General features: G+C 50.4%; 6 protein-coding genes across 6 annotated transcripts; 2 read left to right on the forward strand and 4 right to left on the reverse strand.

Annotated features, from left to right (window-relative positions):
* Window positions 1-618: 618 nt before the first annotated feature.
* On the reverse strand, window positions 619-3,031 carry N7525_011146 (TTC39/IML2 family protein; the record flags this gene model as incomplete). Its single annotated transcript, XM_002560776.1, has 6 exons — window positions 619-1,452; window positions 1,503-2,530; window positions 2,581-2,647; window positions 2,720-2,796; window positions 2,863-2,880; window positions 2,956-3,031. The coding sequence occupies 6 exons, from the start codon at window positions 3,029-3,031 to the stop codon at window positions 619-621; spliced, it is 2,100 nt and encodes a 699-aa protein (XP_002560822.1).
* A 647-nt stretch (window positions 3,032-3,678) lies between these two features.
* On the forward strand, window positions 3,679-4,196 carry N7525_011147 (proteasome regulatory particle lid subunit SEM1; the record flags this gene model as incomplete). Its single annotated transcript, XM_002560777.2, has 3 exons — window positions 3,679-3,787; window positions 3,848-3,968; window positions 4,163-4,196. 3 exons carry the CDS (start codon window positions 3,679-3,681, stop codon window positions 4,194-4,196), a joined length of 264 nt encoding a protein of 87 aa, XP_002560823.2.
* Window positions 4,197-4,867: 671 nt separating this feature from the next.
* Window positions 4,868-6,270, reverse strand: pgkA (phosphoglycerate kinase pgkA; the record flags this gene model as incomplete). The annotated part of the gene is made up of 3 exons (XM_002560778.2): window positions 6,173-6,270; window positions 5,697-6,117; window positions 4,868-5,634 (listed from the first exon to the last, which is right to left on the reverse strand). Exons 1-3 carry the CDS (start codon window positions 6,236-6,238, stop codon window positions 4,868-4,870), a joined length of 1,254 nt encoding a protein of 417 aa, XP_002560824.1. The 5' UTR covers window positions 6,239-6,270.
* A 738-nt stretch (window positions 6,271-7,008) lies between these two features.
* Window positions 7,009-8,093, reverse strand: N7525_011149 (Mpv17/PMP22 family protein; the record flags this gene model as incomplete). The annotated part of the gene is made up of 7 exons (XM_061215367.1): window positions 7,009-7,080; window positions 7,134-7,300; window positions 7,358-7,503; window positions 7,566-7,693; window positions 7,759-7,784; window positions 7,844-7,934; window positions 8,028-8,093. 7 exons carry the CDS (start codon window positions 8,091-8,093, stop codon window positions 7,009-7,011), a joined length of 696 nt encoding a protein of 231 aa, XP_061067879.1.
* A 2,313-nt stretch (window positions 8,094-10,406) lies between these two features.
* Window positions 10,407-12,310, reverse strand: N7525_011150 (TRAPP trafficking subunit Trs65 domain-containing protein; the record flags this gene model as incomplete). Its single annotated transcript, XM_002560781.1, has 4 exons — window positions 10,407-10,575; window positions 10,635-11,745; window positions 11,807-12,079; window positions 12,136-12,310. 4 exons carry the CDS (start codon window positions 12,308-12,310, stop codon window positions 10,407-10,409), a joined length of 1,728 nt encoding a protein of 575 aa, XP_002560827.1.
* Window positions 12,311-12,482: 172 nt separating this feature from the next.
* Window positions 12,483-15,014, forward strand: N7525_011151 (snoRNA-splicing protein PRP40; the record flags this gene model as incomplete). The annotated part of the gene is made up of 4 exons (XM_061215368.1): window positions 12,483-12,617; window positions 12,667-12,818; window positions 12,867-13,968; window positions 14,028-15,014. 4 exons carry the CDS (start codon window positions 12,483-12,485, stop codon window positions 15,012-15,014), a joined length of 2,376 nt encoding a protein of 791 aa, XP_061067880.1.
* Window positions 15,015-15,524: the final 510 nt, after the last annotated feature.

A 15,524-nucleotide genomic window follows, 5' to 3' on the forward strand; every position in this document is an offset into this window, starting at 1 on the left:
TAGGACCAGCACTACTGCGGGGAAGATATGAGAGATGAGGTATATGAAGTTGATAAGGTTACGGTGGGAAAAAGTCCGTGGCAAAAAGATGCTCGGAGATAAGAGGATATGACGGAAGAATTCTTAGCAGGAACTGTAAGGCTGAGAGATGATCTTTCATTCTGGGGATTGGCATTCTTTTTATTCTTCGCCTTTTTTCTTTTTTTATCTTTTCGGACCTCCGATGGGACAAGCCGTGTTATCCGAGAGCTCAAGGGGGGTTTCGGGGGATCCCCCAATGGACCTTCCAGGCTTTCTCTCGGCATCGCCATCCAAACCCCGAGGCTTATCATTCCGGTGCCGGGGGTCTACAGGGAAACGGCTCGGCCTTGGTCGCCATTGCGCCGAAGATAAAGTGGAACAGCTCTTTCGGGCCTGAGCCAATGACAGTCGCGCTATTCTTGTAGACATGACGGATGTAAAAGGAGAAAAGATATCAGACATAAAAAGATAAAAAGAACTTGGTTAAACATCTAACCCTAACATCTACTTGTACTCTATGCATTCATGCTACAAAACATTCAGGGCCGCTATGAACAGAAGACCGTGCCCAAGGACGGAAACACAAAATAATCGTCATTAGACTGTCGGGTGCATGTTCTCCCACTTGTGAACGGCTTCCATGGCCGCAGTAACCTTGAGTCCAATACGAGCGTCCAGCTCGTAACTCTCCCAGCGAGCAGCATGTTCGAGGTATTCCTTGCACTCGGATACCTGCTTTCTCTCGCTCTCCGTGTTCGTCTCCCCAGATTCCGCGGACGCTTCGTTCGACACCTTGGGGGAGGCAATCCCATGCAGGACCTGGTATGCGGGACGCTCCATCCAGAAGTTGGCCGCCATCTCGAAATGTGCCGCTGGGTGGACCCAGTCATCCTTCAGGTGACCCTTGAATACAGACTTGTCGTGGTTCAAGACGCGGGTCTGCAGGATCTTTTTCGCTTCATCATGTCGGTACAGGGATCGTAAGACGGCAGCCCGGAGAAGCTCCAGGATGGCCTTTTCTTCGATGCCCTCGCGAGACCAGGTCTTGTTGTTCTCGCTCTCGCACCATTCCAGCCGGGTCAGGGACTCTTGCAGCTGCTCGTTGGTCATGCGACTGTGTCCGTTCCAGAAGAAGATCATTTCTTCGACAGGATCCACTCCAATCGCATCTACCAGAGATACGTTCCATTCCTTAGCGCGCGCTTCCCATTTGGCAAGTTTCCGAGTCACAAAGATATCAAACGGCAGCTGTCGGGCCATGAATTTCTTTTTCCCAGCGAATTCCGGGGCCTTCCGCAGGTACAGTGTGGCTTTCTTAGCATGTTCCTCTGCAAGCTTTGGATCGTTGAGTGATTGCCGGTACTGGACAACGTGGCACGCTCCAGCGATGTAGTAATACAACGAACGAGACCACGAATTAAGGTCCACGCACTGAAAGGGTCAGCTTGATGTTTCAAAATCTACGGAGAAAGAAGTTTTACCTCGATGAATACTTCAGCACAGACATCATATCTGTGGAGAAACAGTGCGTTCAGGCCCTTTTCGAATACGCACAATCCCTCGACCTGCTTGAGCGGGCTCCTTTTGCCCGTGGACAATAGATCCAGAGCGCTGTCCAGGTCCTTGTTCGCACCTAACATCCGTGATTCTTCAAGCAGCCAAAGCTGACTGTTGGGGAACCGAGACCGCATCTCCGCCAGCAACGCAGCCAGCCTCTCCTGTGGATATCCCTCGACGTCGGCTTCGCCAGGAGTTGGGTCGGGCATAATATCGCAGTAGCGGACAAAGCCATTGTAATACCCCAGCAGTGCAAGAGCAGCCATGGCACCGATGAGGTTGTGGAACTTGCTGGCTTGCCAGAGCATTTTCAGCCCGCGTTGCTTGTCGCCGTGGAAGCCGATAATGGAAAGAAGCTTGCTAAATGCCGGTGGAACCATAGAGATCAGTAGAAGAAGGATACCAAAACAGAAATTGGCACCAGAGTGCACAAAGACATCGATTTCGTTTTTGAAGATGTCCGAGTCAGGGTCGTGGTGGATATGCTTCGCGGGTGTGGAAGTACCGGTTGAGGCATCTGGAGACGCCCCTCGGGACGAGATCGCAAGTCCATTCATTGATGAACTGAGCTCGGTTTGGTCGACGGTAGCCCCTTTTGTGCCCTTTTTAGAAGACAGACTGGACGATTCCGAGCATGACAGGTCACTCGTAGTGGGCAGTATGCCCTTATGAATATCCCTCTGCTCCATAAACTTCTCTTCCATCTTCATGATAGCGTCCAGTGCGATATACGCCTTTCTCAGCCGATAGAATGCTTTGATACTTTCAGTCAGGCTCTCATTCAGCACCCCAACAACCGCATTCATCAATTGCGCGATTGCTTGACACAAGGCATATTCGGTACCGGCAGCATAGATATCGGAGTGGAAGGCATTGGGCGCTTGGGCGTTTTGCTGGGACCGGGTTTGGTCGCTGGCCGCGCTGGTTTCTGCTTCATAAAGACGTTCGGATGCTGCGGGATTGTCAGAAACAGTAGGTTTAGAAGGTAAAAAGAGCATCGACCTTGTCGCATAATCTCCTGCTCGAAGCCTAATGTTGCCCGGACGAATGCGACCACGCCTTTACCCAGCTGTTCGCTCGAGGGTCAGCAAATTTCCTTAAGGTATGTGCTACGTCATAGCTTATAGTGACGATCACCCACGTTGTGAAAAGACGAAGTGCCCGTGGAGAGACCATTCTCGGCCCCATCAACATCATCGTTGAGAATCAGCGTCGCCGCTAGTTGGGAACGGCATTAGTCAGTGCCTGAAGGTCCCGAGGTCGCACATTTCCCATAGGGCATACCTGTCATCGCATCATGCACTGGCACGAATATCACGGTCAGTACCCAATCAAATGATCTCTATTGGCTTTTCTAGAGTATATCGCATAACTCACAGTCCTTCAACTCAACCTGCGAGTCCACAGACTGTGCCGGCTTCTTGCCGTACAACCAGGACCCGACTCGTAACATGGTGAAAACCGCTGGCAGTGACTATGAAGAATGAATTTTTCAATGGGGACAAAATCCACGATGGGCTCAGTTCAAGGCAATACCGATCAGGCCGAAAAGAGAGAGCGCCGGATCGGGAAGAATGTCAATATGCCAACTGTGCGATAGCGGAAACCCGATGGACGAGAACATCACCCATAGGAGAGAATAGAAAGGGAAAAGGGAAAATACAAAGAAAAGAAAAGAAGTGGAGGGGTAAGAGAGGGAAAAGATTACGGGGGAGGGGAACAAGTAATATACCAACCAACACGTCTGGGGCTGAGGCTCATCCCATGGATTCTTTTCGCCGGCCACTCCGCGCGTGGGCAACTCTTTTCTTTCATAGAAGGCCAATTCCATATCGATCTGGGTATTTTGGATTAGTTTACTGTATATTAGTCTCGTCTGTTCCCTTCTTCAATATCATTATTCATTTTACCATTTTTCTTTCATTTTAATCACAATGCTCTACTGTTTCCCAACTGGTCCCCAAACTACATCATCCTTATCGCCTTATCGCGGTCTTACTAAGTCAAACCTCCGACCTCCGACCTCAAAGCTGCCACATCCATCGTCCACATCTCCACCTATCTATCCTTCGATCCTCCCGATCTATCACATCTCCCACAATGTCAAACCCAACTACCCAGAAGGCTGATGCCCCAGAGCAAGCCCCGCCCCAAGCGAAACCCCAAGTCTTGGAGGAAGACGACGAGTTCGAGGATTTCCCCGTTGAAGGTATCGACCAGGCACACAAGCACTCCCCCCGAACAACCAAGCTAACTCTACAATACCCAGACTGGCCCCAAGAAGAAGCCGAGCAGACCAACGGCTCGAAAGCAAACGACGGTAGCGAGCACCTGTGGGAAGAGAGCTGGGATGACGATGATGCGGCAGAGGACTTCTCAAAGCAGCTGAAGTGAGTTCGCCTTTCCTGCACTTTCCACATTTTAAATACCGTTTATGCTATATTCCGTATCTGCAAATTCCTTTGTTTCAATATCCACACCGATGCTTGACACCGATGCTTGCACTCCCCCTTGCCACTTCCCCGCCAAAGCTGTCAGCTTCCCCTCCTTCACCGCACCCACTAACATCCATCACCTCATTCAGGGAAGAATTGAAGAAAGTCGAAGCATCGGCTTAAAAGACGAACCTGGACAAGCACACCAAAAAGTGATAACCCCCGCGTCGGCTTTCGGGATGGGTTCATTATCGAGTTGGCTGGCCATTCCATCTCGCACACTATACCCCCCTGTCTTTGGAACCAATGGGAGGATTCAGAACCATAATTGCCGCATGGATTTGTCGGGAGCTTGTTGAGGAGGAAATGAGACACGGTCCTTTTGACTTTTTACGATTCATTACTCGGAGTGCAGTTCTTGCCTTCGGGATTACTATCATGATGTTCGCTTTGGTATTCCACCAATATCAAAGCTTCTGATTCTGCGCAAGCCAAAAACATGGTATTTTGTAGAAGGATTGACAGAAGTATCAGTCGGTATTGCGAAATGGAGTTGTGAATGGGATTGCCATATCTCATCTACATGCCACTGGTGTTGTTATCTTTTCCCTCTTATCTATATACACGAAAAATGTCCAGGGGGATCTCTTGATGTTGCGACTAAAGCTTCGGTTTTGTACCTGGGCACAACACTTAGTTATCCGATCTAAGATCATATCGAGGTATTCTTTAAAAGAAGTAAAGTGCTTGTAATTAAAGGAAATTCATTGGCTGTGTACATTACAGTTTCATAAACATGCAGGACGGAAGAAGAGCCGATGTAGACACTCCTTTCGCCGCCTATTTTTCATCATTTACTTACTGGACAGAGCAGCAACACCGGGCAGCTCCTTGCCCTCGAGAAGCTCGAGCGAGGCACCGCCACCGGTCGAGACGTGGGAGATCTTGTCCTCGGCCTTGTACTTGGCGGCCACGGTAGCGGTATCACCACCACCAATGATGACAATGGAACCGGATTCAGCAGCCTTGACAGCGGCATCGAGGGTAGCCTCGGTGGCCTTGGCGAAAGGCTTGAGCTCGAAGACACCAGGGGGACCGTTCCAGAGGATGGTCTTGGCCTCGGCGATGGTCTTCTGGTAGAGCTTGACACTCTCGGGGCCGACATCCAGACCCATGTAGCCGTCAGGGATACCGCTGGCGTCGGTGGCGGCACCAACGGTGGCATCGGCGGAGAACTTGTCGGCGGTGACGTAGTCAACGGGGAGAACGATCTCGACGTTGTGCTTCTTGGCCTTCTCGACGATCTCGCCGACGATCTTGCTGCCGGCCTCGTCGAAGAGACTGTTGCCGATCTTGACGTTCTCGAGAGTCTTCTTGAAGGTGAAGGCCATGCCGCCGGTGATGATGAGGCTGTTGACCTTGGGCAGGAGGTTGTCAATCAGCTGGATCTTGTCAGACACCTTAGCACCGCCGAGGATGGCGAGGAAGGGGCGGGCAGGGCTCTCAAGAGCCTTGGCGAAGTACTCCAGCTCCTTCTTCACGAGGAAACCGGCAGCCTTCTGGGGGAGGTCCACGCCGACCATGGAGCTGTGAGCGCGGTGTGCGGTACCGAAAGCATCGTCTGAATTGATGTTAAAAATGAAGAACGGCAGGAAATCGGAACGTTTTCGTGATGTTACATACTGACGTAAACGTCACCGAGGGCAGTGAGGCCCTTGCGGAACGCATCAACATCGGCCTTGTCGGCCTTGACCTTCTTGCCCTCGGCATCCTTGGAGCTGCCCTCCTCCTCGGCGTGGAAACGCAGGTTCTCGAGCAGAATGACCTGGCCATCGGAAGCCTTGTTCACGGTCTCCTCGGTCTGGGGGCCAACGCAGTCCTCGGTGAAAGTGACGCTCTTGCCGAGGAGCTCCTCAAGCACGGGAACAACGGGCTTCAAGCTGTACTTGGGGTTGACCTTGCCATCGGGGCGACCCAGGTGGGACATGAGCACAACGGCCTTGGCACCGTTGTCGATGGCATACTTGATGGTGGGCAGGGCACCGACGATACGCTGGGGGTTGGTAACGTTCTTGTTCTCATCGAGGGGGACATTGAAGTCAACCTATCTCAGTCAGCGGTTAGGGGCTGCAAGTAATGAAGCTCAATTGGAAGCTTACCCGGATCAAGACACGCTTGCCCTTGAGGTCGACATCAGTAACGGGGAGCTTGTTGGAGAGAGACATTGTGGGTAGTTAATGGTATGACAATGGTGAAAGGAGCAAGAAAAGGGATAGAAGAAGGAGAAAGAACTAATCAGGCCACGGTGAGTCGCGATCAGTAAAGAGTGGAGGGGTCAGTTTTGGTGGGGCAGGCCGGTGAAGAGGTCGCAACCGTAGCAACCCAGGTACCTCCCGATGATGTATTCGACGGAATAAGGTACTTGCTCGAAGTATGATGCAATCCCTCTTTTCCTAGGTATATCTATAAAAGCAGTACCTCAGACGCCCGTACCCGAGTATCCCCGGAGAACTGATCGGGCTGACGCGGGACTGATGTCAGAGCTGCCCGCGTTGATACGGGGAAGGCCGGGCCATGGAGGTCCTCTTTAGCCTCTTTAGCCTCGGAATCGGGAAATTCTGGGGAATTGGCCTCTACTGATGGGAATTTCCATAGCCGCTACATGCTTAGACGGTTTCCGTGTCTAACAGAATCATGTGAAGCCCAGAGGGGGTTAACAGACCGAAACGCTAAAAAGCGGAATTTTCCTGAAAGAATCCAAGTCAAATCGAAAACAAAAGGTAGCAGCAAACCCTCAAGTTGGTATTCCCAAATGTGCAAAATCCGACCTTTTGAAATGCAAATCCTGCCCCGTGGGCAAATACCATAACCCATGTACATGGAAACCAGACCTGATAAACCGGAACGCCTAAATAATTTGGCAGAAGAAAGAGTGCAATTTATAGCCTTTATCGCCCGAATCGTTATCATAATGTTCGCGTTGAATAGCGTTCAATTAAACCTCCTCGGCGGAGTTAGTCAGGGAAAGGTATGCGGTCCACGCAATACCAACGGTTGAGACGAATGGCTTAGGAAGTCAGTACAGATCCCATCTCGACGGGGACTACCTGGTAAACTCACAATCTGGAACTGAATGGGAATGACACGGAAGTTTAGGATCTGCACTGCCGGCCAGAGCACGAAGTTGGCCTTTAGGGTGGGCAGGTAGACATCACGGAACTTGTGTGTCAATGCCCTTCTACCACCACCCTCGGCAATCGTCATGTAGGTGAAGAAGCACGCCAGACCTAGATAGATTAGTCCAGCCCAAGAAACAACCCAGAGTAGCTAGCCGCATATCATACCAAATGGCGCAAAAATGAACTGGTCAAAGGCAACACGCTTGAAAGCCGGAGCTGTCGGGTTCTTCTTGGTGAGTGGGAATGCTCTAGACAAGAATCCAAACCACTGGAACTGCACCGGCGCCATGAAGAAGCCGTAAGCCATGAACCTCGTCAGACGCTCAAAATCGAAAGGTGGGGACGAGCTCCGGACATATCCCAGTTCCCCTACAGCGGGGGCTTCTGCTTGTCCAAGTCGGGGATCTCGATCGAAAGGAAATCGTCGCCGCTGGTTGGAGGTCGGCGGGTCCGGAAGGCCGTAATCAACTGCGCAACGGTATCGGCAACACCACCAAGCACCTATAACATCCATCTTGTCAATTGGTCGGTTCATACGTCGGTGGTTAATATCGCGGCAAGCTTACAGCGTTGGTGACCATCGTCGTGAGCACTATTTATAGCAGTGATGTCAGTCTGTGATCCCGCGGGAACCGGCGGCAAGAGGCTTACCTGGCCTTTCAGCATAGTAGGTATTAAATTTGGCAGCAAGCCGTGCTGCTACTGCCATCTCGACAAGGAAAATGATCGTGTGCAATAGAGGCTACCAGATAATGACAGTATGATTAGCTGTAAGCAAATTGAGAGGTGACGACCTTGGAACATGCCAGGCCTCAGTAAGGGGCATCAAACATACCACGCGACCGTAGATGTATCTTCTATTCAGTCCATCCAGGACTTTCCGCTTCGCAGAGCAGATCATGTTGAAGTATTCTGGCGACTGGAGCAGGGTGATAGCAAGATTTCTGGGAAGGGACCGGGTGCGCCAGTATGACGCAAAGTACAAGGGGACACCGGGGCAGTGGCAACTCTGACAAGCTGGATATTAAACCCAATCCCCGATGGTAGGAAAATCCCAGATAAGATGATGATATCAGGGAAAGAAGATAGCCCTTCTCCGGATTCCTTTTGACTAACGAAAGTCACCTGGCCCCCGATGCCGAGTCGATTACCCCGTGATCTCCTTCCGCCAATCACAGTTGTCAAACTATATTTCGCTGCCTTGGAATATCAACTCGTACGATCTACATAATAATGACCTATACATTCACTTGGTGGGCACTAAATCCTATAATAGTATTTTTGTGCTTCAACTCAAACAGTGATAAATATCTTTCTTTGTACATTTGTCAACACTCCCTCCTTGGGGGGCCAATCTTGGCACTCCCGATGTCGGTTTCCTTCCGAGTGTCGATCATCGTAGATCACGGTTGTTGGATAGATACATGGCTATAACCCTCTAAAAAGGGTAAGGAACAATATCACGGAGTAGGAACTAGTAGTATGTGATATAACAAAGACATTGAAAAGGGCAAACCGTACAGGTAGCTTTTCTATTCGGATTAGTTCACCACAGTTCATATCGTTCAAACAGTTAATATGCTACTTCTATGTTGTATATAGTTACTATTATACAAACTATCTCTTCTTTTTTTCCGATGTTTCTCGCTTCCAGTTCATTTCACTTCTCGGTGGACTATATATATAGTCCCCTATCTCTATCCCTTCTCATAGAGAGTGTCCTCCTTCATTCAATCACTACTGTTACAATATATATGTCATGACCTAGTATAAAGTGGTAAGTTATTATGATGGAAAAAGATGATTATTCCACTGACATTAAAATACTTAGATGGCTGCCTTCCAAGGTTCAACTTTACAGAAGCAATTGGGCAACCATGGATGAGTGGAATGCTCCCCCGTTATTAACAACGGCGGCACTCCAGGGCTGGTCTGAGCGAAAGACAATGTTTCGGACATCTGGTAAACACCTCCCGTCGATGCCGACAACGATGCCGTGATGACTTCCGGTCTGGCATCTAGCGCCGTGGTTTTCCCCCTCCAACCGATCAGGTGCCCGCTGAGGCAGTACTAGTATCTTCTACCTAGTAAAATGTTACCAAAGTGCATTACAAAGACTCCTAGGAGGATGACATACCCCCCGGCAAGGCTGTCAAAAACTTATCCTAGAAATGAGGGAACTCCGTTCCTATTTAAGGCTCCCAGAAAAGAAACGAAGCGCAAATCGTGGCTAAGCTGAAGATGTGCCTCGCTGATTTATACGACGGCCACGATGTTATCCCTGCCAAACCCAGCTGTGGGAGAACACTGGCGTATGTGATGTCACAGTCATGGGCAACTACTTAAACGAGTGGATGCATGAGTTCTCGCATCGTAAGAATGTCACTCGGCGAAAAATACTCCGGAGGGACTCCTGAAGAAACCGCTGACTACTTGCCAGAGGACCAGACAAAATGTAAGTACTCGCTTGCTGCAAGGAGGAACGAAGTGTCTAACGTACTGTCCAGTCTCCTGGCGGATAGTCAGCTCAAACAGAAGCATATTTTGGATACTCAGGTACAAGGGTATCGTCAATGTCATCGAGGAGGGCATGCAGGGCCATTGACAGTTGGGAGATGGCTCACTTCAGCACATCGCCTCTTGCAACTCTAGAGTTGTGTGCTACTGAATCCACACGATATGAAAGGCTTGTCCGGGCCAACTCTGTTTGCTTAGCCATCATCATCTTCATCTCGTCACCATCATCTTCCCTCTGCTCTCTATAACACGGATATTTTGAAGATTTGTCTCATTTCCGCGTCTTGCAATCTCTCCCTCATCTGGGACCCTCAAAAGCAGAAGAGTCTCCATCCTCGGATACCAGACTGCACCACAGGGCTAGATAACGTAAAGGCTTGTGAATACCGCTACCAGCCCTGTCATTTTCCTTTGAGTTGTCTAAAACTAATATCCTCTGACAGATTCACAGCACAGCTTGGAGTTTCAATATCCAAGAGCAGCTACTGGGCAGTGAAAAGCTATAAAGTAGATACGAGGTCCCGTAGAGTCTCGACGAAATACCGAAATGGCCAGGCCGAAGGTATTATCAACCTCAGGTAAGATTGTTTCAGAAGTATACCATAAAAGGCTATAGGAAAAATAATATGTTAAGGACACGCTACTTTGAAAGTAGCTATAGCTCGATGTCATATATATGTACAGTGTTGGGTTGCTCTTAACTGGAGCGAGGCTGATCATCCGCCAAAATGTCCGGAAGATCTCGGATATCAGTCGTTTCGTTCGTATTCACATCTACAAGCCGGACAGCCTCCAAATGAAGTGGGCCTGTGGCCAGAGGAAGGAGTTTCAGTTCGGTCGAGTGGCAAGTTCCTGGAAGCAGAGGACTAATAAATACGTCAGGTTAGGGAAGTAATGGGAAAGAAATATAGTAGACAATGCTCACCCAACGCGAATGTCTGTGCTCAAGCTGATCAGTTCCACTTCCTGACCAGCCACACTCTTTTGCCTCGCATGCACGATGTTATCGTCAGTCACCGCCTCGGCCACTTGGTCCTCTTTCCGGCTGGTAATAGATGATGAGGAAGGCCTGGCAACATGCCCTCGTGGGTCCACACGTTTCCGCTTTGGGATGGCAATTAAGGCAAACTTGCGAGGAACGTTTGATCGATTGACAATGAAAACATCCCAAGAGAAGACAGAACCAACTTGTACACGAACAGGTCCAGAAAAGGAGATTGTGATGCCAACATCAGTAACCGAGTATGCTCGTTCTCGTAATGAGCTTCGATTTGAAGGTGTCACACCCCCTTGGGTCGACACGGACAGACTGGTAGGGCGGTTGGTCCTTTGCAGCGCTGGACTGGGCCCCCCAAAGGTCGGGTTTAAGGCGACAGAGAAATCGACGTTTGTTCTCCACTGCATAGAAATACGTGGCTTGCACTCGTCATCTACAAGAATTATTGCCTCGAGAGCTATGTCCAGCATGCTGACCAACGCGGTAGATGATGGATTGGTCTCTGGGCCATACTCCGGTGTGAGTTTGTACATGAGGGTCACGTCGTCTCGCGGACGGCAAGTAATAGGGAGAGCCAGCCCCGGCGTCTCAGACAGAGACTCAATCGTTCCCTCGGACAGGTGAAGATTCGCCTTGTCAAAGGCGACCTCGCAAGTCAGATAAGGGGTGACCTCAAAGTCAAGACTGGCCACTGTCATTGGTGTACCAGTGTAGGAGTTCAGCCGAGAGTACCGAATCCTTGCACTTGCGGCGGGCACAACCCGAAAGGGATGACCGTGGTGTTGCTGGATATTGTAGATCGGGTCTTCGTTATACGTCGTCGGTACAACCCTCAACAGTCTGGAAGCAGGGAGGAAAGGCTCTTTATGGTTGAATGATTTGTCGATGGATAGAGATTGCAGCATATTAGTCGATGCGGGCACGAGTGAAGGGAGATAATCATCCTCCGAATCCTCTTGGCGGCGAGCGTCAGCTGGATTCAGACTGGTAGAGGCAATGAATAAAAGTGAGGGGTGTTGAATTCGAATACGGGGACGTCCTGTCGACCAATTAGTGACATTTATATCATGGCATACAACCCTAAAACCCAAATAACTCACGCAGTATAGTTTCAATGTTCCAAACCAAATAGACATGGTTCCCACTGCCTTCGTCGCCCTCGAATTCGTTGAAGACCACCAGGGGATCCTCATCTCCACTGACAATTCCAGAGAATATTATATCACGAGTTGGCGTAAGATTCTCACCGACTGATTCCGCTGGATCGACGGCGAAGACATCGAGCTTGACTTCAAGTCGTGGCAGATAGTGTTTTAGGATCGTTTCTGAGCAATCAGACAGTCTCAAGACAATACGGACAGGCAAAAATTCATCTAATAGCCATTAATGAGTAAGAGGAAACCCATGGCGAGCTTTTGAAAGTGCATACCGAAGAATAATAGTGATCGTTGAGGGATTGACGAGAGGACAGAGGGTAGATCATCAGCTCCGTTCTCTAGAGACGAACTCAGAGCGCCCTCAATGTCGAGTGCCGGAGAATGAGGGACAAATGTGTCGAGAATGGCATGACGCAAGAATTCACCCGGGATCTCCAGACCAGGCATTGCGACAACAGATGTCGCAAAGGAGTCAATAAAGTGGCTGTTTGGGGCTCAGGAGATAACCGATAAGTGTTGATACGGTCGACCCGAAGTGCCAAAAGCGCATAACCGCGGAGATCAGTGATCAAGCTCCGTTTTCACTTTCTCTCTCTTGTTCTCTTCAACACCCTTGACAATGGATTTAAGCATCAACCCAGGTGCTGCCCTATGGCAGCAGGCGCAAAATGCTGAAGGTCGCGTTTATTATTACAATGTCCAGACCAAAGCCACACAATGGACCAAGCCTCAAGAGTTGATGACTCCGGTTGAGGTTTGTACTAGACCGCAAAATGTTATGAGCTTAACTGACTTATTTATAGCTCGCTCTCGCAAACCAGCCATGGAGGGAACACACTACAGATGCTGGACGCAAGTACTGGTACCACACAGAAACCAAGCAAAGCACATGGGAAATGCCTGAAGTTTACAAAAATGCGCTTGCACAGGCGCCCGCCCCCCTGGCACCCCCCGCGTAAGTGCCTTCCCGATTTGACTTATCTCAACGCTGACCATATTCTAGTACGCCTTCCTTTGTGGCAGGCGGGACCTCTTTCCCGCAACCCCAGCAACGTGACCGTGAAGACTTTGACCGAGGTGACCGAGGTGACCGTGGTGATCGAGGATACGGCGATCGAGGATACGGCGATCGAGGATACGGTGACCGACGCGGTGGATATGCGCCATATGAAGCGAACGGCTTGGTTGCTGCTCCGGAATTCAAGACCATGGATCCCGACTATCATTCTCTTGAGGAGGCTGAGAGCGCCTTCATGAAGCTGCTGAAACGCCACAACGTGCAGCCCGATTGGACTTGGGAAGAAACAATGCGCGCTACGATCAAGGACCCGCAATACCGGGCTCTCAAGGATCCGCGAGACCGCAAGGCAGCATTCGAGAAATACGTGGTCGAGGTTCGCGCGCAGGAAAAGGACCGGGCCAAAGAACGATTCGCCAAGCTTCGTGCGGATTTCAACACCATGCTGAAACGGCATCCTGAAATTAAGTACTACAGCCGCTGGAAGACAATTCGTCCGATCATTGAGGGGGAGACCACATTCAGGTCTACCAATGAGGAATCCGAGAGACGTCAGCTTTTCGACGAGTACATCCTTGAACTCAAGAAGGCTCACCTTGAGCAAGAATCTGTCACACACAAGGCCGCTATGGATGAGTTGATGAATATCCTGGGCTCACTTAACCTGGAGCCATACACGCGTTGGTCCGAGGCTCATGCTATCATTCAGTCTGACAGCAAGTTCCAAGGTGATGACAAGTTCAAGACCCTGAGCAAGTCTGACATTCTGATTGCCTTCGAGAACCATATCAAGTCCCTGGAGCGGGCTTTCAACGATGCTCGCCAGCAACACAAGGCAGCCAGAGCCAGAAAAGAGCGTAAGAACCGAGAGCAATTTGTGGCCCTCCTCAAGGAGCTCCGATCCCAAGGTAAGATCAAGGCGGGCGCCAAGTGGATGAATATCTGCCCGATCATTAAGGATGACCCCAGATACCATGGCATCCTGGGCCAGTCTGGTTCGACCCCTCTTGACCTGTTCTGGGATATGGTGGAAGAAGAAGAGCGCGCTTTGCGCGGACCTCGGAACGACGTGCTGGATGTTCTAGATGTAAGTCCTCTCGGGTCCAGTCGAATCGTTGTCTATCTATACTAACGAACTGGTTTCAGGACAAACGATACGAAGTTACGCCTGAAACGACATTTGATGAATTCAATTCTATCATGTCTGCTGACCGCCGCACCTCAAAGATCGACCCTGACATCCTCAACCTTATCTTCCAGCGCATCCAAGAAAAGGCAATCCGGCGCACTGAAGATGAGAAGCATGCCGCCGATCGTCAGCAACGCCGTGCCGTGGACGCACTGCGTTCTCGTATCAAGCGCCTAGAACCGCCCATCCGGGTCACGGATACCTGGGCTGAAGTCCAACCTCGCCTTGAGAAGTACGACGAATACAAGGCCCTTGAGTCCGATGAACTTCGGGAGTCTGCCTTTGAAAAAGCAATCCGCCGCTTGAAAGAAAGAGATGAGGATGCAGAGAGGGAGCGCGAGGCACTCTCTCAAAGCCGTGGAGGTCGGCGGGACTTCGATCGTGGTGATCGTGACTACCGCAGTGGAAGAGGAGAACGACGAGGACACCGGACCCCTGAAATGGATGCATACGAAGCAGACCGTCGTAAGGCCCAGGCCGACCGCGAACGAACCTACCGCAAGGTCAGCGGTATTTCCCCATCTCGTGACCGTCGCGATGAGCGTGGAGACCGTGACCGTTATCGTAGCCGGGACCGTGACTTTGACCGTCCCCGTGTTAGAGACCCAGACCGACGTGAAGACGAACGCGAGCGCCTGTACCGCACTCGTGGCGATCCCCGTGGAGGTCGTGATGAGCTTGATTATGGTGGTGGTACTGTCGGCGACACTCGCAGTGTGGCCAGCGGTGACCGTCGACGCCGACGTGACAGTGATACTGAGAGTGTGGCTAGCCGGTCTGCTAAGCGGTACCGACGTGATAGCCGGGAGCGAGAGCGCAGCAAGGGTCCGAGAGCCCCCCGACGGGAGCGGTCTGCCATTCCGGAAGAAGAAAACGAGGATGCGAAGAAGGACGAGAAGGCCATTCACTCTGGCAGCGAGGAAGGAGAGATTGAAGAGGAGTAGATGGGTGTGGATGGGTGTGGATATTTCCATTCACACTTGACTTCATATGCAAGTAATTTCTGCCCTTCAATACACATGTAGGATATTGAGCTGAATCTATGTTGCAATCTCATTTGCTTTCTCCAGGCCCGGTAATCCCCTCTAGATATCTACTCCGACTTGCATACTAAATGTAGCTTGGGGCTCACTCTTGCGCTAAGGGTGATTCCCAAAAGTTGGTATCTGGACCATTTCAGTCACCCCTAATGCCACTCTAATGCCGAAGTAATTGCACTCCTAGGGGATGCGGCCATTTATTGGACTTGGTCTTCCTGAGTACCTCTTTTACCCGTGGCCTGCTCATTGATATTTCCTTTGACCCTCGGGAAATACGTAGCTCTACAGTTAAATGATTCCGTGGATCTCCAGGTTGTATTTGTGACTGACCTTATATATACCATTCGAGACTTGCCATTTAAAACAATCCATGAAATGAAAATGCTGCAGGGTTACAAAGACAATCGACCAGCT

The sequence above is a fragment of the Penicillium rubens genome (assembly GCF_028828025.1).
Source record: "Penicillium rubens strain IBT 27055 chromosome Unknown utg000004l_segment0_segment0, whole genome shotgun sequence".
In the NCBI taxonomy this organism is placed as follows: domain Eukaryota; kingdom Fungi; phylum Ascomycota; class Eurotiomycetes; order Eurotiales; family Aspergillaceae; genus Penicillium; species Penicillium rubens.